The sequence below is a fragment of the Garra rufa genome, chromosome 2 (assembly GCF_049309525.1).
Source record: "Garra rufa chromosome 2, GarRuf1.0, whole genome shotgun sequence".
NCBI lineage: Eukaryota > Metazoa > Chordata > Actinopteri > Cypriniformes > Cyprinidae > Garra > Garra rufa.
In genome coordinates this window covers 59,649,963-59,675,704 of record NC_133362.1, presented here as the reverse complement: position 1 = coordinate 59,675,704, position 25,742 = coordinate 59,649,963, and the positions used below count along the sequence as shown (strand labels likewise).

At 37.7% G+C, this 25,742-nt stretch overlaps 1 protein-coding gene, 1 long non-coding RNA gene and 1 other non-coding gene across 3 annotated transcripts; 1 reads left to right on the top strand and 2 right to left on the bottom strand.

Moving 5' to 3' along the window:
• The first annotated feature begins 4,100 nt into the window (after window positions 1-4,100).
• LOC141325626 (uncharacterized) lies at window positions 4,101-4,483 on the top strand. Its single transcript, XR_012353792.1, has 3 exons — window positions 4,101-4,149; window positions 4,231-4,348; window positions 4,421-4,483. It is a non-coding gene; the product is annotated as an uncharacterized lncRNA (long non-coding RNA).
• Window positions 4,484-9,831: 5,348 nt separating this feature from the next.
• LOC141326013 (uncharacterized) lies at window positions 9,832-15,662 on the bottom strand. The gene is made up of 2 exons (XM_073834723.1): window positions 15,578-15,662; window positions 9,832-10,808 (listed from the first exon to the last, which is right to left on the bottom strand). The coding sequence occupies exons 1-2, from the start codon at window positions 15,660-15,662 to the stop codon at window positions 9,832-9,834; spliced, it is 1,062 nt and encodes a 353-aa protein (XP_073690824.1).
• A 663-nt stretch (window positions 15,663-16,325) lies between these two features.
• Window positions 16,326-16,439, bottom strand: trnal-cag (transfer RNA leucine (anticodon CAG)). Its single transcript has 2 exons — window positions 16,402-16,439; window positions 16,326-16,370 (listed from the first exon to the last, which is right to left on the bottom strand). It is a non-coding gene; the product is annotated as a tRNA-Leu (tRNA).
• Between the last annotated feature and the right edge of the window lie 9,303 nt (window positions 16,440-25,742).

Here is a 25,742-nt window from a genome sequence, read left to right as displayed (position 1 = left end):
GCAGCTGTGTAATAACTCAATAGTGTTTTTTTTTTTTTTTTTTTTTTGTAGTGTATGTATATGTGTGTGTGTATGTATATATATATATATATATATATATATATATATATATATATATATATATATATATATATATGTATATGTGTGTATGTATGTGTGTGTGTATATATATATATATATATATGTATATGTATATATATATATATATATATATATATATATATATTTATAATAATAAGGAATACCTTATTTTATTTTATAGATATTCTATTTATATATCCTATATATTACTAAATTACTATATTAATAGAATTGCCCTCTTCTTGATCCTCAAACCTCCCCTCATTCTTGATTAAAGTAGTTCATTTAAAATGTTATTATTATTATTATTATCAATACTATTATTATTAATATTATTATTACTGCCATTTATCATCTTCCTCACCCTGACCCCTGAGTACCATTCACACCCTCCATCCTCCAATTTTTGTTAATACTACTATCATCATTTTTATTATTTTTTATTATTATTATGTCTGTGGTACTTATCTACATGTTCCCTTGTGTTCCAACCTCGACACAGTTATAATTACCACTTATACGCACACTCACATGCACACAAAAATCATGTTTACAGTCATGTATGTTTTGTTGGCCTTTGATGTATCACCTGTAAATAGTATATTTGTTGGCAATAAAAAAAAAAAAAAAAAAAAAAAAAAATCATGGTATACTCACTAAAAAAAAAAAAAAGTTAATATAATAATTTAATATTGTATTAATTTCTGTAACAATTAATATAATAATTTCTTAATTAAAAATAAAATATGAATAAACCTATCTCTGATAATCCAGGGTTACTATGGTCACGCAGGTTTGTTTATGTATTAAACTCGTGGCCTCTAGAAATGCATGTTGTTTCCTCAACATAAGAAGTCGTGGCCGCGAGAAATGGATCTCGTTCCCTCATCATTGCATCTTGTGGCCACGACATAAGGATGTCGTTACCTCGACAAAATGATCTCGTGGCCACGACATAATATGACGTTCCCACGAGTTAATATGACGTGGCCACGAATTAATATCTCGTGGCCACGACAAACATAAGTGAACCGAAGGTGTCCCCTGGCGGGCACCATAAATAACAGCAGAGTGAACAGAGTAAATTTGTTTTAGTGAATAAAGTACCATGTTCCAGCTATCGTTTTGTTGGAGTGGTTACACAAAATGTTATTTTATCTGTGCTTCTAGAAAAGCCTCAATCTTTCTGCTTTCTAATGCTGCGTTCACACCAAACGCGAATATGCGTCTAAATTCGCGCCTGCCGCGTCTAGTTATTCGCATGACCACTTTGTGTTCATTCGCGCGTCAAGAGCAAAATCGACGCGCATAAAAACAAAAGTTTGAAGCGAAATTTACGCGCGTCAGAGGCGAAAATTTCAAACCCCGTTGGCGGCCATCTTTTTACAAGATTCTGTTGTTGATCGGTCATTTATCGAGAGAGTCACCGCTCTGTATCTGCTCTGGAGAGCAGAACAGCGGTGTACGGATCATCGTCGCCGTATTTGGGTCCACCAGACCCTTCGGAGGCGAACCCAGTTCGGCGAGTTTCATCACTTGCTCCAGGAGCTGCGCCTGGATGACGGCCGCTTTCAGCGGTACTTCCGCCTGTCCCGCGCCCAGTTCAATGACCTGCTTTCCCGCATCGGAGCGAGGGGATTTCAGGAGCGGCGGAACTTCCCTCTGTGCGTTGGAGCAGTATATGATGACAGAATTTTCATTTTAAAAGTGAACTACTCCTTTATGTCATTCCTCTTTTGATGTATAATAATTCTATAGGTCTGTGCCATTTCTTTGTTCAGGTTATTACTGTAAAATCTGTTATTTATTTTTGTTTTGATGATAAATGGAGCCAGCCTCCAAAAGTATTTAACCTGTCCTGTGATTTCTTTATTTTCCTCACACAACACTGTCCAGACACACTAAAGTATACACACTATTATAGTTATTATTGTTCTGTTATTATAGTGTAGACACACTACACTATAATAATGTTTCATACAATTAAGATTTAGATATGGAAAAGATAGCATTCAATACAAAATGAATGTGTCATATATGTGATAAAACACTTGCTTTGTTGTGCATTAGAACCGCACTAGGCATTTAGTATTCATGTTTCATATTTGAATGAGTGACTCCGGGCCTGCCGCCACAGCATCAAGCAGGCTCCTGATTGGTTAACGCGGCGCGAATTGACGCAGAAGTTCAGATTTTTCAACTCGGGCGGCAGACGCGAATTCGCGTCAAACGCGTGATGCACAAAAAGCACAATTTGCGCGTAACGCGCCAGACGCTGAATTCGCGCCGTTATCTACCGCGCCGCGCTAAACGCCAATTCGCGCCGCAAGAACTCCAGACGCGCGTAGACGCGTCTTACCATTGACTTAACATTGAAATCACTCGCGCCAGACGCATATTCGCGTTTGGTGTGAACGCAGCATAACAGGTTCATGTGGCTGTAAACATTTAATTTTAACGTGGCTTCAAGCACTATGCCTCAGTAAAGTTTCACCGCGACCACAAAACGCCTGTAATCGTGGTGTTTATATAGAATAATAGTAACATTAATTTACCTCATGGTATGAACCCAGAGTCTCCGCTGGTTACATCAGTAATAAAACTAGAATCTTCCATACAAATCTGTTAGTTGCATTTCGGGACAAAACAAAAAACACTAAAGATAATATAAAACACGGGAAACACATTTACAACTCATGAAAACATTGTTCATATTAACATGGGTCGATAACTGCAATAATTTGACCATCAACAGCTGCGAAAATGTATTGAAATAAAAATTGGAGTTGAAATATTACGGTTTCTCTAGTAACAGCTTTACACAAAGCAGCATTAGGCCGTGTTCACACTTGGCGTCTTTTTTTTAACTGCCAGCGTCTGTTTTACATTACAACCCCATGGAGTAAACAGTGTTTTCAAAAAAGTCCTGAGTGCTTTTTTAAACGCCACCGCCGGCATCTTTTTCTGCAGCTCAGAGCGTCTTTTCAAGTTGAAAAAAGTTTAACTTTTCTGAAGAAAACCCCCTACGTCAAGCACATTTTTCACAGCTGACCAATGATAAGCGAGTAGCCAGTCGTTTCCATAACAACAAGAAAAAATGGGAAAGGAGCCGTTATATAGACTTTTATTTTGTAGTTTTGAACCGGATTCGCCTCCCCGGTTAACTTCAAAAACCGGAATGCAGCGCCGATAGCTTCTTGAGCCACACATCAACATTTACAGTAGAGCCATTGCGCTTTGGGCGTCCCATTTTCTGAGTCCCGGCTCCCAGACATTTCCCAATCTTGTCTCAAAAAGTCAAAAGAGCCAGCTTCCTCTTTTCTCGACATTTCTGCTCCACACATAGGCTACTGTTGCAGCTGTTGTTATAGCAACAAAAAGACACCTTCTGCTGCAACACTGGCAGATTTTTTTTTTTTTAAGTAAAAAAGCCATCCTCAGCCCTGTATCTCTGGCCTGAGTGCCGCCCAGAGCCCGCTCCCCTTGAGCTCCTTCATCCGCCATGGCCCCCAGAATTGTCCTCTCCACCATAGTCCTCTGAACTGGCTGATCTGCCATGGCCTCCTGAATTCTACTTTTGAAAGGCCTTGTGGGAAGATGTGAATTTGACCTTTGACCTCTCCGTCTGTGAACAACCCACAGCCAGGTCACTAGGTTCATTTTAATGGGGATCTTAAATCTAAAAAAAATCTAAAGGGGCTCTTAAATCTAAGCTTTCTATTGATGTGGCACCAATCAATCAATGGTACCAAATAATAAGTTTTCATTTGATATAAAACATATTTATATAGGTTTTAGTTTGGTCAAAGTGTGTTTTTTTTTTTTTTTTTTTTTTGGTATCTTGCACAAACAATGAGCGATTTACTCTTTTTTTTGTTTTTTAAACAGAAAAATGAGCAACCCTGATGACAGTGGGCTGGAGGATACTGGTGGCAGTAGTGTAAGTAGTAAATAAATACAATTCTTCAAAATGTAAAGATAGTGATTAATTTTTAATTTTATTATTTTTATTTTCACAGGCCACCACAGAAATGATCAGCTGGACAGTGAACTTATACTTGTAATTAAGTTATACAAATATTTTCAGACTGTGGTAATTCAGTGATGTTGGGTTTGACAGCTGTTGTGTTGCTCGTTTGTAGGATACAGAATAAGCTCATCTGGGGAGAAGGAGGGACCCCCAAATTTTCTACCTCCTCTTCCTCCCGCACTACCTCCATCACCAGAGCTTTGTCCTGCTCCTCCTGATGAAGACGATGAGGAACAAGTAATGTATACAGACCTTCTACAACTAATGTAGTGTAGTTGCCTTTTAATATATTTTTGTCCATCTCTACAGTATTTCGCAGATGACGAGGAGGAGGAGCAGGACGAACTGCAGGAAGAAAATTATTATTTTTTTAATATAGTTCATAGTTCATGTTTTTTTTTTATAAATTGTTTTATGTATATAGTTCACAATTCCCTTTGTTTTAAATGCATTTGTTTTAATAAATATTTTTGATATATTTATTTGTTGAATGCACAATTTCATATTCGCTCCTAAAGAACTCCTCAGTCAATGCATGAAAACATTTGGTTTGAAGGTAGACCTTGAGGTGTTAAAATCAGACCAGACATGTGGATTATACAGTCAACACTTTTTTTAAAGTAAGACCCCAGCAAACAGGGGACGTCCCCCGGACGTTGCGAACGTCCGTTTAGGTCCGCAGTACGTCCGCTGGCGGACGTTCGGAGGACGTCCAGATTTAGTCCTATTTGTAACGTTCGCTGGCGGACGTTTTAGGGATGTCCGAATTTGGACCGCTTTGTAACGTTCGCTGGCAGACGTTCTGAGGACGTCCGCATTTGGTCCTCTTTTTGACGTTCGCTGACGGACTTTCAGAGGACATTCATCTGAGCCAGATTGCAAACGTCTCTATTTCGTCCCTCATTCATACTCATCTACCATTTCCATAACACTTGAAAAATCCAGTCTCCCATGCACCATGCAACTAAGACAAATTCATTAAATTAAAGATTTAAACAAAATCCCTTTTATTTAACTGTGATAATGGAATACAAAAAAAAAAAAACATGTTTTGCAGATTGATGTTAGGCCGGCCTATTTATTTATTTTTACTATAGTATAAATAAAATATATAACTCTCTATTCTTATTCTATTTTTAACTGAAAAAAATGACCCTTTTAAGACTTGCACTCTATTCATTTTCTAACTGCTTGATTTCTTAAAACAAAAACTAACATTAGCTTCTCTATTCTTTTTGCATTCTATTTATTTGTTTTCTATTTATTATATGTGACCCTGGACCACAAAACCAGTCTTAAATCGCTGGGGTATATTTGTAGCAATAGCCAAAAATACATTGTATGGGTCAAAATTATTGATTTTTCTTTTATGACAAAAATCATTAGGAAATTAAGTAAAGATCATGTTCCATGAAGATTTTTTGTAAAATCCCTACTATAAATATATCAAAATGTAATTTTTGATTAGTAATATGCATTGTTATGAACTTAATTTGGACAACTTTAAAGGTGATTTCCTCAGTATTTTGTTTTTTTTTGCACCCTCAGATTCCAGATTTTCAACTCGATGTATCTCGGCCAAATATTGTCCTATCCTAACGAACCATATATCAATAGAAAGCTTATTTATTGAGCGCCCATATGATGTATATATCTCAGTTTAGTAAAATTTAACCTTATGATTGGTTTTGTGGTCCAGGGTCACATATAATAAACAAAAAGGCCTCTAAGCTTGCTCTATTCTTTTTCTATTCTGTTTTCTATTTATTATGTAATTAGCAAAAAAAAAAAACTTGCCACATATATTATTGCTCTTAAACTGTCATTGAAACATCATTCCCCATGCATAAAGAGAATTAGGTTGCTCTAAAAGTATGTTATAGAGTGATGAATGCGGACAAGAAAACATGAAGAATGGAAAAGTGAAAAATAACAGGTAAGACAAATACATTTATTCTACCTATGTACATGTTGGTACGCCAATAAGAAAAGGTATTTAGAAAAGAATATTTTTGCGTGCTATACCACGTGCAGACAAAAAAATGTGTAATACAATATAGCCAAATTGGAATATAGGCTACAAGCAAGTGTAGATTAAATGAGCGCGTGATCGAGTGACATCACTTTAGGGTACTCGCAGGTATCCATGGCAACGCTCAGCTGCGCAGTGAGTGACAGTTAACGGTCCTCCCGGTTATTTCTTTAGACATGGCCTTTTGTTTATAGACGGTTTTATCGGGCGCACGCGCCTGGACCTAAGTTAACTTCCGGTCTGTGTTTGTTTATCTGTCTGGTTCGTGTCGCGGGCTACAAACGCAGCTAATAATGAGTAATGAAGTTGGTCTCAGGTTATTGTGCTGTGGTATGTGTTTCCCAAACATTTATTTATTTGTGGCGACCTGCCACGATATAAAAACCGACTGATTTTCCAATAGACTTCGTTGAATAAACGTAATGCACGTTTAGAAATCAAGGCGTGGGTGTTTTTATATCACTATTTCTGAAGAAAGACTGTCTTTAGAAAATGTCATTTTCATTTCATCCTGCATAGCGTTTTTAAATTAAGAGCTGCTTTGTCTATAGCCATTACCGGGGAAACCTCGTTTCTCGTGCTTAAAGCACCTCCTGCTGGCAGAGGATGAGTTTGCATTTTAAATAAATCTGTCTAATTTACGCAGCCAACATATTTCAGTTATTAAAAAAAATAATCTACTCTAGAAGGACTTAGCTGTTGTTATTGATTCTATTTGGATGTCTACCGGAAGTTAAGTTTGGGCCACAAAAGCGCGCATGCGCAGTAACGTTTGTTTATGTTGTTGCCGTTGAAACCGTCTATAGCTTTCGTCGGTCGAAAAGGTATTTATACTTTTACATTTGTACACATTATCTACCGTAATCACTGTGTATCTGGTAATGCTAAAAAGTTCGTTTTCTGAAGTTGTCGTTGTGTATGGCTGCTGCCGTTAGTATATGTTAACACGTTTGAAGCTAACGTTAGCATGTAAAGGTGAAATAATTAAATGTAACGTTACATACTATTTACAGAAAATGAGCATAAGTATTTAATTTTCATGTGTTAAAGATACACATAGAGACACCAATGTGGCAAAAAGCCCATTTGGGACGGATATCTTCATATATTTTCCATATAAGGATTTCGGTGACCCTGAAGCATGCTCCACATCGTGAAAAAGAAAAAAACAAATGCTCAGGTGAGAAAATTATATGCAAAAACTAATATTACAATTTTATTTCATGATAACTCTGTTTACTTGTGGTTGGAAGTTTGAATAAACATTGCAGAATTTTAAAAATGTTAATCATTTTGACAAAATAAGTGATCATACAATTTGACAGTATTTTGTTTGTTTGTTTTACAACAGCTCTGAATAAGGTAATTAGCATTTCAGAGGTTTACATGAAGACTATAAGACAAAATAACAGAATTTACAAAAAAAATTATTTAATAGCAATTGTGTGTCCAGTGAGTCTCCTAGTCTGCAGTTGCAAAAGAGTTATATCACGGCAGAAAGAAAGAATTGTTGATTTGTTCTTTAGTTAATTTACTTATTACACCATAATGAATTTTTGTTATTAAAACTGCAGTAATTTAAAAAATGTCCACAATTCTGTAGGGTGTGTATGTGTGAATGTATGTACAATATGTGAACTTTTTTCTACATAAAATCATCATATATATATATTGTAAAGAACTTTCTGTAAATATATAACCTTGATATCATTAATATTGATTGACTAAGGCTATTTCACATTTTAGACATTTTAGGAAATTGCAATATTTAAAACTGGAACACATTTGAACCATAATTACCCTGACTATGGTACGTTTAAGATGAGATTCTCCCATTTTTAGTGATATACTGTACAGTATAATATTATATTTTATGTATGCTGTGTATTGTGTATATACAAAATATTTTAATTATAATATGAGTAGATAAATCATTTATGTCTTTTTTGGGCTGTTGTGTAGCATTAGTAGTAAATCCTTTACAACACACACACACACACACACACACACACACACACACAAAAAATCACGGCATTGTTTGCGTTTCCTAGAGGTTCTGTGAACATCCTTCATCACATCCTTTCAACGTTTAACGAACCCTACACAAAAACGTCCAGGGGACATCCGCAGGCGCCATTCAGGGGATTACACGCAAAGACAGATTTTTTGAAACATTGTATTTCTGTGTTGTTTAAGCGATCAGTGTGTGTGCTTCTAGTGTGTCAGTCAGAGGTGTTTTTTAACAGGTTTATATAATCTCTCACAGACCCGTTAGTTTGTCTTTAAGAAGCCCTCCTATCCTCCACTCATTACCTGTAGTAATTGCACCTGTTTGAACTTGTTACCTGTATAAAAGACACCTGTCCACTCACTCAATCAGACTCCAACTTCTCCACTGTGGGCAAGACCAAAGAGCTGTCTAAGGACACGAGGGACAATCAATGATCCTGAGAAAGGTGAGGGATCAGCCTAGAACTAAACGGGAGGACCTGGTCAATGACCTGAAGAGAGCTGGGACCACAGTCTCATCAGTTACCATTAGTAACACACTACACCGTCATGGATTATAATCCTGCAGCGTGTTCAAGGTCCCCCTGTTCAAGTCAGCACATGTCCAGGCCCGTCTGAAGTTTGCCAAAAACCATCTGAATGATCCTGGAGGAGGCATGGGAGAAGGTCATGTGGTCAGATGAGACCAAAATATAACTTTTTGGTATAAACTCCACATGCCGTGTTTGGAGGAAGGAGGATAAGTACAATCCCAAGAACACCATCCCAACCGTGAAGCATGGGGGAGGAAACATCATGCTTTGGGGGTGCTTTTCTGCAAAGGGGACAGGACGACCGCACCGTATTGATGGATGGGGTCATGTATCACATGTATCATGTATTTTGGGCAACATCCTCCTTCCCTCAGTAAGGGCCTGTTGCCCAGCTACAGTCCCAAAACCTGAAAGATCTGGAGAAGACCTGTATGGAGGAGTGGGACAAAATCCCTGCTGCAGTGTGTGCAAACCTGGTCAAGAACTACAGAAAACGTCTGACCTCTGTAATTGTAAACCAAATATTAAGTTCTATTTTTCTAGTGTATCATAGACGTGTTTCATGCAACAAAATGGAACTTAATTATTTAAAAATCATACAATGTGACTGGATTTTTTTTAGATTCTGACTCTCACAGTTGAGGTGTACCTACGATGAAAATGACAGATTTCACCATTATTTGTAAATGGGAAAACTTGAAAAATAGGCAGTGTATCAAATACTTATTTGCCCCACTGTACTTGTTGAAATTCATACCAGACTTGTTAGCCCACTATTTCTTGGCAAAAGTGGACACTTCAGTAAGAAGGAACTTGTACGTACACACAACATAACTCACTTGAGAATTTATAATTAATATTTGTCACGGTTTCAGTCAATAATTTCAGCCTTCAAATAATTTTTTATTTTTTCTGGTGCCATTTTATATCTGCAGTCTCAGAGCTATTTGAAACTATTTACGTATAAAAACAGAAATACGGTCTTGTTTATAAATTACCTTTCTAGGTCTATATGTGATGGCAAAATTATTCCACAGTGTTGCGCCACCTTCAGAGTGATTTTTTAAATCGCTCCTTCTAAACTAGTCAGTGTGTTTCCAGAATGCGTTTGCAAATGATCTTTCAGGTTTCTCTGATTGTGAAACTTAGGTTGCAGAAGGTCTGTCTCCAGTGTGAAGCCTCATGTGAGCGGTAAGGTTTCCCTTAAGTGTGAAACTCTTTCCACATGAAAGGCAGGTAAAAGGTTTTTCTTCGCTGTGAACTCTCATGTGAGCCCGAAGGTTTCCTCTAAATCTGAAAGTTTTTCCACAATAAGGGCAGATATAATCCTTCTCTCCAGTATGAATTCTCATGTGTAGATTTAGGTTTGTCTTGTTTGAGGAAGTCTTTCCACAGTGACTGCACATGAACGGCTTCTCTCCAGTGTGAGATGTTACATGATTTTTAAGGTGATCACTGTCTGAGAAACTCATTCCACACTGATGGCATATAAAACTGAGAGAGGGAGCTCTTGAGTGAACCACCAAGTGCTTTTTAAGGGTTCCCTTATGACTGAACTTCTTTTCGCACTGATCACATGCATATGGCTTCTCACCAGTGTGAATGTTCATGTGATACTCAAGGTTTGGTTTGGTTGTAAAACCTATTCCACAAAGTTTACAAAAGTACGGCTTCTCTCCAGTGTGAGTTCTCATGTGCCTGTTAATGCTTCCTTGTTGACTGAAATGTTTTCCACACAGAGGGCATGTGTAGGGCTTTTCACCTGTGTGGACGTTCATGTGGCTTTTGAGGGCTGCTTTTTTAGTGAAAGATTTTCCACACTCTTGACAGGTGAAAGGCTTCTCTCCAGTGTGAATCCTCATGTGGACTTTAAGATTTCCATGTTCACTGAAATGTTTTCCACACTGTTGGCAGGAGAAAGGCTTTTCTCCAGTGTGAATCCTCAAGTGGACTATAAGGTTTCCATGTTGACTGAAACTCTTTCCACAATACTGGCAGGTGAAATTAGTTTTACTTGAAGTATTTTCTGTCTGAGGGCAACTAATTGATTCAGTTATAAAATACTGATCTTCATCTTGTATTTCATCTAGTACTTCACTCTCCATTCTCGGCACCATCAGTTCTAAAAAGAGACAAATACACATTAACCCCTGTTTAAAAGCAACAGTAGAACAGAGTGCAACAATGGCCCAAATCTGCCATTTATTCTGGAGAGTCACAGTCCTGCAGAGTTTAGCTCCAACACACCTCTAATAAGTTAACCTTGAAGACCATGATTCAGGTGTGTTCAGTTAGAATGGAGTTAAACACTTCAGAGCTGAGCTTGACACCCCAGTTTACATTTATAGAAAGTCTTGGATATGTGAAAACATCAAAAATGTGTTCTACTGGGGATGTTTGAAGTTTATTCCACTTCAAATTTGTATGCAATTACCTCCATATTGTGGACTCAGATGTACATTATTGTTCACCTTACGAGACTACAGACTACTGTTTTAATTCCTCATTGAAAACATGGAATCAAGTTTTTTTTTTTTTTAATGCATCCTTGGGATTTTGGGGAAAACTTCTGTAATACTTAACTAAGATTAATAGTTTTAAGTATGCAAACCACATTTGGGCACCGTGAAAATCACAATTGTGAGAGATTAGAGAAATGCACATTTCATAAGAATGACTGCACTTTCATAAGAGCACAAACAAACAGGGCATAAATAAAAAGGAATAGCTCACTTTCAGAACAAAAATTTACAGATAATGTACTCACCCACTTGTCATCCAAGATGTTCATGTCCTTCTTTCTTCAGTCGTAAGGAAATTATGTTTTTTGAGTAAACCATTCATGATTTATATGGTTTGAACTTCTAAAATGCAGCGTCAAAGGGCTCTAAATGATCGCAGCCGAGGAAGGATGGGTCTTATTTAGCAAACAATGTTATTTTCTAAAAAAAAAAAAAAAAAAAAATTTTTACAATTTTTTACTTTTTAACCTCAAATGTCTTGTCTAGCTCAGCAAGACAATCATTTGAGATTAAAAAGTATATAAGTTGTAAATGTTTTCAGAAAATAACTGATCGTTTCGCTAGATAATAAACTTCTTCCTCGGCTGGGATCATTAAAAGCCCTTTGACGCCACATTTAAACTGCATTTTGGAAGTTCAAACTTGGGGGCACCATAGAAGTCCACTATATGGAGAGAAATCCTGAAATTATTATCTCAAAAAACATTTCTTTACGACTAAAGAAAGTAAGACATGAACATCTTGGATGACAAAGGGGTGGGTACATTATCTGTACATTACTCCTTTTAATCAGAGAGCTAAAATCAAGGTAAAAAATTGTCTTTTTGATGCAGTTTCAATGCAGAAGTCTAACAGCTCAGCACCCATATTCACAAAACATTTTCTCTTACCACTAAGAGTACTCCTAAATATCAGTAAGTTTTTAGCTAAGAGTTTTCTCTTAAAACCTATTCACAAAGCTGCTGAGACAAACTTTATTAAGGAACAGAGATAAGTCTTAAGCTAAGAATAAGGGCGGGGGTTGACCTTGTTGCAATGGATGATGTCAGCATACTTATTAACTATGCACACAGTGATTGGCTGATAGGGAAGGGGTCTGTCAGAGATTTATTCATAGAAATACTGTAGAGCTTCAAATTATGTTGCCATATTTAAATAAAGGGTTAAAAATTTTTGTCTTTGATGTTGCATTTGGTCAGTTGTGCAGTTGTGATTTGGTCTTAGTGACTTCTTAGTGAGTTCTTGTCACTACTCCTAACAGATTTAGGAACTAGTTTTAGCACTAAACGCTTTGTAAATACTCTTAAACCAAAAAATTGTTAAGGTTTTTAAGGTTTTCTCCTAAATCGATTAATTAATTATGAGCTACTTCTAGCCTTAAGATGCTTTGTGAATATGGGCTCTGACAATTAAATGTAGCTACAAATGATGTTGAAATCATACCTTCGAAAAAGTAAGTAGAGAAAGCAGGAGGAAAGCAAACAAGATTACAAAAAAAAAAAAAAAAAAAAAACTTGTCAACAGCAACCAAACTGAGAAAATGCACAGGCCAAAATATTGCTTACCAGCCATTAACCAGTATTTGGATTTTAAAATGTATTTGTAATTGTGACTTTTTTTTTTTTGTCTGTGCATTAAAAATCCCAAAATGCTCCAAAACCCCTTTTTTTGTTTCATTGTCAACAAACAATAATATAAAAATGGGGTGGGGGTTGGGGGATGAGAAACATACAGTGTCTCACAAAAGTAAGTACACCTCTTACATTTCAGCAACCATTTTAGTATATCTTCTCAAGAGACAATACTATAGAAATGAAACTTGGATATATTTTAGAGAGGTCAGAATCCAGCTTGTATAGCAGTATAGATTTACTGTCCTCTAAAAATACAGCCATTATTGCCAAAATATATGGCAACAAAAGTGAGTACACCCTAAGTGATAACAGCAGTATGTTGTTTTGCCATTTAAAGCCACATGTTTTTGTCTGCTTGACTGTTTTGTGCATCAAGTGCAGAACCTGGCTTAAAAAAACAGATGCCTGAGTGCTGCCAGCTTTGCTTTAAAGGTTACAGAAGTAAAAGGTCAGTTTGTCAGTGCTCACACCATACGCTGCACAGAGCTAAAAGTCAGTTTGCACAGGCGTCATCCCACATGGAAGCCTCTTCTGAAGCTGGCTCATATGAAAGCCCGCAAAAAGTTAGCTGAAGACAACCTGTCCATGAGCATGAATTACTGGAAGCATGTTCTGTGGTCTGATGAGACTATAAGGTCAACTCAGACGGTGTCCAGCATGTGAGGTGATGCCCTGGTTAAGAGTACCAAGAAAACTGTGTCTTGCCTACAGTCAAGCATGGTGGTGATAGCATCATGTTCTGGGGCTGCATGAGTGCTGCTGGTTCTGGGGAGCTGCAGTTCATTGAGGGAAACATGGATTACATTATGTACTGTACATTCTGAAGCAGAACATGATGCCTTCCCTCTAGAAACTAAGCTGAATGGCAGTTTTCCAACATGATAACGATGAATGAGTGGCTAAGTTTGTCTCCATGTACTGCAGCTATGTGATGCCATTATATGGAAGAGGATCCCAGCAACACCAGTGCAGCTCTGGTCAATTCCATGCCTAGCAGGACTAAGGCAGTGCTGGATAACAATGGTACTAACATAAAATATTGACACTTTGGACACAGTTTTGACAAGTTCACTTAGGGTGTACTCACTTTTGTTGCCAGCTATTTTGACAATAATGGCTGTATGCTGAGTTATTTTCAGAGGACAGTAAATCTATACTGCTTTACAAGCTGCACACTGACTATAAAATATATCCAAGTTAAATTTCTATAGTATTATCCCTTCAGACAATATACTAAATTTGTGTGAGTGGTGTACTCACTTTTGTGGGATACTCTATAGCAGTTGTTCTCAAACTGGGGTATGCGAGGTGACGGAAGGGGGTTCGCGAACAAAATGCTGAGCTTTGCCATTAATTTGGTTCTACCCCAATTTAAAGTAGCATAAAACAGAGCATGCATTTCTGACAAGCAAAATGCCGCTTTTATGCTAAAACAGGAAAATGGGAGTGCCGTAAACAATCAAAGACATCAAATTGCCTCATCTCTTGCAGTCAAAACTGACTGTATCCATACCAGCAGTGTGCGTATGATAGGATGCCTGCAAAGTATGCTCCTTTAGCAAACAGTGCTGCATGTACTTAAGTGTCTTTTAAGTATATTTGTAGCACTTAATAGCAAAGAACAAATATTGACAGTCTGTACAAAGACTGATACAGAAACAACACTTTTCATGTTTAAAATATGAGTACTGATATGAGTACTTACTGAATGAATGAAAGATGCTTCACTTATTAAGACCACTTACTGCCACCTACTGGCGATTTTAGTTATTTATTGCCAGCCTAGGCTGGTTGGTTGGTTTTAGAGGGATTTTGGCCATTTTTCCAGGCTGGTCTTAGCTGTTTTTTTGTTTTGTTTTGTTTTTTCCAGCAGGGATGTTAGTATGTTTTTTTTTTTTTTTTAGTATACATTGCCCTGGACCCATACAATGTATTTTTGGCCATTGCTACAAATATAACTGTGCTAAGACTGGCTTTGTGGTCCAGGGTCACATATTAATAATACACTTAATAGAATGTTAAGAATATGACATAAAAGATCCTTCTATAAAAGGTAAAAATTCATGTGTTAATCAATATAAAGGGGTAAATTATATCCCTTAATTATTGAGAGGTACTTAAAAGAATGTGAAATGCCCCACAGGGTACACCACTGTAAAAAGTTTGAGAACCTACTATACAGAAATTGATTAATCAATAAAATAAAGCACAGCATAGAATTCAGAGAAAGTTATGAACAACATTCAGTGAAGACCAGTGCTGAGCAAGACTGACAGGAGACTGTATATATCAGCTTCATGATTTGACTGATTTAGATGTTATGTAGAAAGATCGACAGCTCAACGCATTAAAGGAAAGGAATATTCATGTTTTCATAACCACTGACCAAAAATAAAACTAAAAATAATCAATTTTTGATGAATTTTGCGAATAGGGAGGATTGGGTTCACTCACGTACAAGCTAGTCTAGTCTAGTTAATAAAATGTTACAATAGTAAGAATTTTGAGCTTCTGTACCTCCTAAAAAAGTACAAAATATAGCAGCATGTATTGCATTTTTTTTTAACAATCAAACTAAGAAATTAATCAAATAGTTCTCTGCTGCACATTAGTATGTGTCTGGTCATTTGATCTCAACATATTTTTGTCCAAATGAAGTTCCATTTTTAAATAAAACCACCGTAATAATGACACTCTTTATAATAAAAATATTATTAATGAGAATAAAAACAAACCTGTTTCTTCCTCGTCATCTTCTTGTTTCACAATGAATACTTCTTCAATCTTTATGTCTTCATCCTCCTCTTTAATAAGTGCCATCTTTATAACATAATAATATATTACACAAAAGTCATATTAATCCGATTGTTGCGTACAAGTAAAATATTTAATAATATTAACATTTTTTGTGTAATGTCATTGTATTTCTTTCAACAAAAGTGAGGTTATTTTATTGGCTTGTATTTATTAAGTTTAGTAACATTAAAGTTATTGAGTTAAATGAAAACATCTTACAAATTATTTTACGTAATTTAATAAAATAAATCATTATTAAATAGCACTTTCAGTTTCAGTATCCAGCTTAATTTTTTTGGTGAATGCCCCATAAAAAATATGCATTAAATAAGTAAGTTACAGTAGCATAAGAAAATCTGAGAAAAAAAACAAAAAAAATCACTAGGTTGTCAGTGCATTCTTATCTACCATTTCCCAAAACTTTAATGCCCTGCTGGACCATTCAAACTGAAATTCCCTGTCACTGGGAAGGAAAGCTTTTGTGAACCTTAAACTAATGCTGTATTTATAGTTATGATGTGTTGACTTGATTCTAATACAGCTTCACATATTCTGCCAAGTCAAGGCTTCAGAGAAAGCTGTTGCGATCAATGCGTCAGGGACACGCTTTTCTTGACGTGACACAAGGCAAAGTTACAGCCTTGCGGATGAAGACCGTAGCTGTTGTCCGTAGCCGAAATTTAAGTCTGTCAGGAGTGGGATTCGAACCCACGCCTCCAGGGGAGACTGCGACTCGAACCCACGCCTCCAGGGGAGACTGCGACCTGAACGCAGCGCCTTAGACCGCTCGGCCATTCTGACACGCTTGCGTGGTGGGAGCTGACCCGTTGTGGCTACACCTACAGGCAAGGACAGAGAAGCTAGTCCTTTGCTGTTCAGACCAGTCAACCCACCGGCCTCACTGGCGCAGTTGGGCAGCGTGTCAGTCTCATAATCTGAAGGATCCCTTCCGCCTGCTTGTCCCTTTTCTCCTGAGTCAAAAGGCCACAGCTCCTCTGGAGGGCGGGCGACATGACGTTTGTGAGAAACTGTGAGGTTCCAGGTAAATTCCATGACTCCCACCCAGTCCTAGACCAACCGTTGATATACAGTGTAATCGAAATTCAGTGTTCATGCTGGGCTAATGCTGAAAATATCTGTGTACTTTTAAGTCTTTTTTTATTATGTAAATAAATGCTAAACCAAGAGCTGACAGCGCCAGGGCCATTTGCTTATTGTCAGACATCTTCACAAAACCGAATATCTCTGTGGTGAGCGACGAAGTAAATGCTTCGGAAATGCTGATTTGTTTGCACAGGCAAGGTCCTATAATGTACACATTTCTGGAGGTTTATTTTAGTTGTTGAAGTCCTTAAGAATATATATTTGCGGTATAAGTGCCAAAATCCATCTCAATATACTTTTACAGCTCCTTTTTTAGGAGCTCTGTCAAAAACAGGTCGATTTTTGCCCATCTAATTAATATTCACGAGCCTCTCTTCTGATTGGCCTGTTGTTTTCTGAGTGACGCACAGCCAGGCCAATCACAGGTAAATAAGGTCATGTATGCTTTAGCCGAGCCCAGAGCAATAGAGAGAGCCTAGCCTGCTTATACTCAACAGGATATTTCAGAATGATCATTAATGTTTTTTGTTTTTTTTTCAAACACCGAATGCAGTAAGCTACATAACTGTTCCTTCAGTAAAGCCCCTTTCACAATGCACGCTGATTCCGGAAAATTACGGGAATGAGCGCTGTGTGAACAAAAGCCAGAACCATAAAGGCAGTGTTGTAGTGATGATGAACGTTATCATGCAACTCTTCACGACGAAAAAATACGTGAAAAGTGGAATGAAGCGGCGATCGGGCAGAGCAGGCTCCTCACTATCAGCGCTGAAGCACAGTTTGTTCAGGTTAGTTTCAGTTTAGTGAATCGTACGCGTCGCATTACATCTCACATCCAAACGTCACATGTCTTTATGGGTTGTGTGTAAAGCATGCACAGATTCCAGAAAACAACTGTGAATGAACCAAATTAAACAACTCCGGAACAAATCGTGGGACACATTATCCGTGTTTTTACCGGAACCGCTGTGTGAAAGAGGCTGAAGTTGACGTGCCTCTGGTCTCTTATATTCACGTTGTTCTGAAGCCTGTGCAATGATGTAGTTTCCTGACATCTATCGACTGAACAGGGTTTTCTAGATTAGTTTCCGTGTTGTTGTTGCTTAGCAATGGTATGGACACGATGTTGTCTGGGTTTGACAAAAGGAGGGTGGGACGTGATTGGTGCTCGGGGTTGTGACTGAAGGCGGTGAATGAGTAGATCAGACGTCACATCTTTGCGGAGGTCACAGCGGCTCCTGAAAATGAACAGCTACTTTAAGCAGGCTGTGTGCAGTTTACTGTGGATTGACTGTTTTGAAACTCATATGGTAGTTACATAGCCCCTAGAACTCAGTTATCATGAAAAAAGCCAGGAAATTTCGATTTTGACAATATGGGACCTTTAATACTACTGTGAATTTATGTTGTTATATTAGAAATTTGTAATTTGATTTTAAAGAATGTTATTTATGAATTCAGAAGGTGTATGAAAGTGTTATTTTGAATAATTAATGCAGTTTGTATAGGTATGTGTATCTATTTGTGCTATTTTAAACTGTTTGAAATATTGTATTTGTTTTATATATGTTTGTAGGTGGGACAATGGCTACACCCAGGAAAGCACCTTGTTCAGAAGTGTAGGGCTTCCTGCACATGGTGTCACCACTTATTAAAGCCGGTGGCAGTAATTCCAAATATTTCACTGCAGTGGTGCAGGAGGCTACATGGAATAGTCGAGTGTCGTTTTTGATGTACAACGGCATGAGTTTTCTTGTGCGGAGAAGGAAAAGTAAGTGCGTTAGCGAATAACAGAGATTGTATATATAATTTTCAAATACAGCAGTTGTGCTGGGTGCTCAACCCTGTTCCTGGACGTCTACCTTTCTGCACAGTTCAGGTCCAACCCTGATCAAAGACACCTGAATCATCTAAATTAGGATCTGAAGGAGCACTAGATAATTACACACATTCCCCATCCATCAAAGATAGCGCCAGAAAATGAAACTGAAAGTAAACCGCAACCATATGGTGGAACTGCTGTCAGCGCTCCGTACATGCTCAACTGAGTCACGCACACATTGACAAACTACCCTTACAACTAATAAGGAATTTAGTACAGTACGTGTTTGCAATAAGTTGCCCATTAATAACATTTAACAAGAACTGAATCAAAATATGTATTATTTCAAAATATACAGTAGTAAGTAGAGTTTAAGTCATGGGTTAGTATTTATAAATTTTTTTGTGCCAAGAGTAGTTTTTTGCCTTTTTGTTGTTGTTTTTTGTTTTGTTTGTTTGTTTGTTTGTATATTGACAATATGCGAGTTAATCATTACTGTGTTATCTTTATTATTAAAATTTTAGTTAATAATATTTCAATAATAATACCTTCATATAGATGTGTAGTCTAGGTAAGTCACATAAAAAATAACACATAATTTATTTGTTTATGGGATGAATTGTAAATCAAATTCTGTGAATATTTTTCTCTATTTTACTGTTTTTTTCCCACTGTTTGTTTGTTTTATACATTTATTAAAGAGATATAATATATATATATATATTTATAGACTAAATTTGTGTTCATAGAGGGTATACATTGATGTCACTTTTGTGCCAAAATATGTCCACTCAGGTGGAATGAGTGGCAAAAGTGTTTGGTGTGTGAATGGGCTTATAGGAGAAGTCTATGTACTGATCCACTTGTTATCCAAGATGTTCATATATTTCTTTCTTCAGCTGTAAATAAATTATGTTTTTTGAGGAAAACATTTTAGCATTTTTCTCCATATTATGGACTGATGTGCTGCCCCGATTTTGAACTTCCAAAATGCAGTTTGAATGTGGGTTCAAATGATCCCAAATGTGGTTGTAAATGATGGCAGCTGAGGAAGAAGGGTTTTATCTAGCGAAACGATTTGTGATTTTTATTTAAAAAAACAAACAAAAAACATTTAAATACTCTTTAATCTCTTAATCTTTTTAAATGCTTGTTTTGTCTTTCTCTGATTGAACTGTCTAATTGTATTTTGTTGGACTTTCAAATAGTCCTTTGCGTGTTCAAAAATGGTTCAGGAGTCAATCTATCAAAGTTTAAAAGTTTTATTCAAGCTCAGCAAATAGGAGAAAATCAAGAGCAAAAACAGCGCTGGAGAAGAATTCTGTTCTTCCGAGTTCTTCTGAATTCTCTTTCAGAAACACACCCTTAAATATCATAGTTGTCTGCTATCTATTGACGTCTTCCGTGTATCTTCTCTTGACTGCTGGCGTCTAAAGCAGAGGTTTCTTTCCATCACCCACACACAGCTCACGTCCTGCTAAACCTTCAAAAGTATCTGTTCTTATCTATGCAGGACATAACAGGACGTGCTATCCTCAGCAGTCTGCAACATTTCTCTGCAGCACCGTGCACATAATATTTCAATTAACCCTTTCAGACAGTTTCACAGTGATATTAGCACTCTATAGTTTAGTTATTAAAGCTTTCTTATGCAAATGGAAAATATATAAAACATATTCAAACTGAAAAGTACCACAAATCCCTCTCTTGGCCTCTGAAAGAGGCCACATCTCATAACACAAACATAAAAATCTTCTACAATGCATGTTAATAAAACTTTTTCTAAGTCCAATATGTCCAGACGAGCCTAGGTCGAAAACCTCAGTGAGGAAAGACACCTAGGCGGCCCCCTAGTTAGCGTATGGGCAGCCACCACATGTTCGTCTGACACATCATATCAGACTGTCAAGATACATTAACATTTTACCCTAGTCTACATTGCATACATATGAAGTTACAAAATAAATGTCCCTATAAATGCCCTATAAAACCAGTGTGCTCAGACGGGACTGGGCCGAAAACCCCCACGGGGAAAGACGCCCAGACGGTCCCCTAATTTGCAATTGGGCGACCACAACATGTCAGCTGAGACAATCACACTGAAAGTATCTAAGCTAAACATTTCTATAAATTCCTTCTAGGCTCAAAACATCTACTTAACATCTCTATATAACACACAATATATGATGAATCAGCATCTGCAAGAAAGCACAGTTAATAGAGAGAGAGAGAGAGAGAGAGAGAGAGAGAGAGACAACATTCACAAGTTACTATTCAGGGTGGCCGCGGATCCTTAAGTCTTAAAAAGTCTTAAATTCCGTTGTCCTAAAATAAGGCCTTTAAATGTCTTAATTTGTCTTAAATCTAAATCCAAGGGTCTTAAATTTTTTTTTTTTTACACTTTGAGAAGGAAAAGTTTATCGTTTGGAGGAGAATCTCCTGCACAGGTTCTAAATCTGTTCTGTTGCTAGACACACGCTTGCTTGACAACGCCGCAGTGTTGCCAGATTTAGCGGGTTTCCGCCCAACTACACGCATTTGATTCGCAGATTAACTGTTAAGTTTAACCATCATAGAGTAAAAGTTAGCACATGTTTTTACGTTGCCGCACACACCTGACGCGAGGGGGCGCAGAGAGAGAGAGAGAGGAGAGAGAGGCGCGCGGCGCGATTCACACAGATTGATTCCTCTTTAACTGCTATTTGAACGGAAACGTACATACCAAGTCATGTCTTAATACCCATTTTGGTATTCTGTTTAACAGTCATTTATGTCTTCAGTGAACCGAAACAGCTGAGAAAGAGATGCGTGCCAGTATTCGGTTCGTACATTTGGCCTTAAAGGGACAGCGTCCTATAAATACCTGCAGTGAGAAACACTAGTTATTTTACAATTAATTACTAAATTTCCCCTCCTGAATACTAGTGTTATTGATTTTATTACCAACTTTATGTTGTATTCATTTACACTTTTCATTTTTGCAATTGTTCTTGTTTTGTTACTGAACTTTAGTTCAGCTAGTAGTTTTTGCTGTGGATGAGAAGTAGCCTTTGTTTTTTTTTTTTTTTTTTTTTTTTTTTTTTTTTTTCTGATCCGAAAAATGATCTGATCCATGACTCAAGATCCGTGTTTGTTACACTGTCACATTGGCTTCATGGAATAGAAAATAATTTCTTCTTCTGGAATAGCGTTTTCTGTTGAATATTCCCAAGAATAATCAGTTAAATAAAATAATAGTTTAAAATATCTTCACAGTTTTGTGCTAGACTTTTGCGGGACTTTCAATTTGGTTTTTTATACCTTAAGTGGTTTGTAGTCTTAGTCTCACTTCCTATAGCTCTCTCATACCTGGTCAGGGTCTTTTCCTGTATGTGTATGTGTTTGTGTGTCACCTGTATCCTCCCTCTCTTGGACCTGTGAAGCAAGGTCCACTCTGGTGTCCTCCAAGGATCTGGACGGCGAATCCGCCGGACAACACTGGCTCAGGTGGTACCACGTATCACCTTTTCCTGCAAGACTAACACAGTGAGAAGTGTGTGCGGTTACCTTAAGTGGAGCAGTCCAACGATGTTCTCTCCATTTGCTCTTGATTGTTTGTAGCAATATGTCAATTTAATCTTTGCACAGATTTTAGCCAATTCACGAATTTGTGTTCTGGGGCATCCATGTCAAAACTCAGGGAGAAGGGACGTCACATCTGGCTCTGTTTATGGCCATATCTGCATCCTCATTCAATGGTAGGTCAATTCTTTGGGAATGACCAGTGCACTTAACAATAGCCACTTTGCTAGGTAGCGTGGTGGCTTCTGGAGAGCTCTCTCGCTTCTTTCTCATGAGTAATTGGCCGGCCGGATGAGGTTGTGAATCCACATCTGACCCACACAGGCAGCTCCACATGGGCTGCAGAAACTGCATATGCAGAATCAGAGTAGATATTTGCTGTTCCACCCTCAGAGTGTCTCAATGCATTGATCAAGGCCAACAGTTCTGCTTTCTGTGCTCACTAGGGGTTCTGCTTTTACTGTCACAAATTTGTCACCCTGCAATTCAACCACAGCAAATCCTGCCTTCAATGTTCCATCATCTGCTCTGTGGCAGCTACCATCAGTAAAAAGCGTGATAGGGTTGTCTGTTTCAGGAAGTTAGGTATGGATTTGCCTCTCGTTGCTGGTGGCAGTCTCTGGCCAGATGGTCCTTTCCCCTACATATGTAACACCTTCTTTGGCCCTCTGAAGAGCAGTTGTATACCCAGTGACCTACCCCTCCACATCTGAAACATGTGTCACCATTTGCACGACCCCCTCTACTTCTACCCCCACGGCCCCTACCTCCATTCCATTGTTGCTGTTTGGGGTATTGTGGAACATAGTCATGGTATTTTACAGAAGTAGGCTGTTGTTGAGGCATCTGTTTCGACTCTCTATTTTTAGCTGACTTCCTCTCCTCGACTTGCAGTCTCAGAAGCTCCTTCTGCAGCTTCAACAGCTCACTTCTTTCTTTCTCTACTCTCTCTACTGCTTTGTCAATAAAATGTACTGCGTACCTTTTCCATTTTGCATCATCACTGCCAGGTACCTCTGGAGACTGTTCCATTGCTTGACTCACCCCAGCTGGTGCTCCATGTAGCATTGCTGCCCTTAAAATTCTATTAGTGACAGGGTTAGACATAGGATTTTCATCTAACTCTTTTTCTCTTGTTGCGTGTGTTCGCCTTTGCAATAAACCCACTTCCTCTTTTCTGTGTCTCTGAAGCGCTTCCTGCGCTCTTTTTTCTTTTACCCCTACTTTCTGAAACAGAGAACCCTTCTTTTCCATACAATCATCACCAAAATGTTCAATCATTTCATGCTTACAAATTTCTAATTCTAGCATGCGTGTTTTCATATCTTTTGGATCAGTTTGGGTTCTTACAATTTCAATCATTTTATCCCACTGTTGTCCGAGCGTAGGACAATCATACTCCGTACACTCCCTGTCGAATTCACCCTCCATGACGTCTTTTATTTCTCCGCGCGTTCCCTATTTTGTCCCTCAATATGCGGCGTCACACAGACGAATTTCTTAAACCGCCACACAGAGGAATTTCTTAGACCGCCACACAGACGAATATTTCTTAAACCGCCACACAGACGAATAATTTAGACCGCCACATAGACGAATAATTTAGACCGCCACATAGACGAATAATTTAGACCGCCACATAGACGAATAATTTAGACCGCCACACAGACGAATAATTTAGACCGCCACATAGACGAATAATTTAGACCGCCACACAGACGAATATTTCTTAAACCGCCACACAGACGAATAATTTAGACCGCCACATAGACGAATAATTTAGACCGCCACATAGACGAATAATTTAGACCGCCACATAGACGAATAATTTAGACCGCCACATAGACGAATAATTTAGACCGCCACACAGACGAATATTTCTTAAACCACCACACAGACGAATATTTCTTAAACCGCCACACAGACGAATAATTTAGACCGCCACACAGACGAATATTTCTTAAACCGCCACACAGACGAATAATTTAGACCGCCACATAGACGAATAATTTAGACCGCCACATAGACGAATAATTTAGACCGCCACATAGACGAATAATTTAGACCGCCACATAGACGAATAATTTAGACCGCCACACAGACGAATATTTCTTAAACCGCCACACAGACGAATAATTTAGACCGCCACATAGACGAATAATTTAGACCGCCACACAGACGAATATTTCTTAAACCGCCACACAGACGAATAATTTAGACCGCCACATAGACGAATAAACTCTTAAACAATTGACTACCTCAGTCAGGGAGAGGTCTTTGAAGGTTTTGAGTCAGTACCAACCTCGTCAGGTGTGGAGTTCTTCAAAACCCCTGACTCTTTTATTTAGTTTCGAATCTTTCCTCACACAGTATTTATTTTCCTCACACAGTATCTATTTTTCTTTTACTGTTGATTTCTCCACTGACATCAGAAAATAGTCCAAATTCAACACTTCATTTAGAATAATCAATCGCAGAATTTAATTAAAAAGGTTTCTGCTTACCTTTTGATTATGAGCCGGCTCTTTGTGTTGAATTCAGATATTTCCCTTTGTCCTAAAAACTCCTTTTACCATCACGTCGGGGTCACCAAATTGTTGGACTTTCAAATAGTCCTTTGCGTGTTCAAAAATGGTTCAGGAGTCAATCTATCAAAGTTTAAAAGTTTTATTCAAGCTCAGCAAATAGGAGAAAATCAAGAGCAAAAACAGCGCTGGAGAAGAATTCTGTTCTTCCGAGTTCTTCTGAATTCTCTTTCAGAAACACACCCTTAAATATCATAGTTGTCTGCTATCTATTGACGTCTTCCGTGTATCTTCTCTTGACTGCTGGCGTCTAAAGCAGAGGTTTCTTTCCATCACCCACACACAGCTCACGTCCTGCTAAACCTTCAAAAGTATCTGTTCTTATCTATGCAGGACATAACAGGACGTGCTATCCTCAGCAGTCTGCAACATTTCTCTGCAGCACCGTGCACATAATATTTCAATTAACCCTTTCAGACAGTTTCACAGTGATATTAGCACTCTATAGTTTAGTTATTAAAGCTTTCTTATGCAAATGGAAAATATATAAAACATATTCAAACTGAAAAGTACCACAAATTTATCTGTCAACTTTAAAAATAATTTCAAAATAATCCTACATTGGTGTAGAAGTACTGAGCCAGTCTTTGCAAACAGCTTTAACAAAAATGATAAAACAGTGATATAGGATGATTTTGAAGTTGAAGGAGGACATGAGATTTTTTGACATACCCTAACTGTCATGAACAAAAAAACAAAACAAACAAAAACGTTTCAGGCAAAGTCAGACAAGATGAGCGTTTGACATTAAAATATATATAAATTGTATTATTTTTATGAATGTATTGTCAATAAAATATATAATGCAATATAAAGGCTATGGTTTTACCACAAAGTTAAACATATTGACTTGACATGATAATTGAAAATGCACGTGTGGAGTTCATTTCTATCTTTGAACTGCAGCAATTTCTTTTTAGTTCTGTAACTTTTGGCAGTATGAAAAATTCAACATCAGATTTTTTTTTTTGTGTGTGCAAAATCTATTTGTACAGTGAATTGCAAAGTTTTTTTAGGTGTATTTTTTGTTCT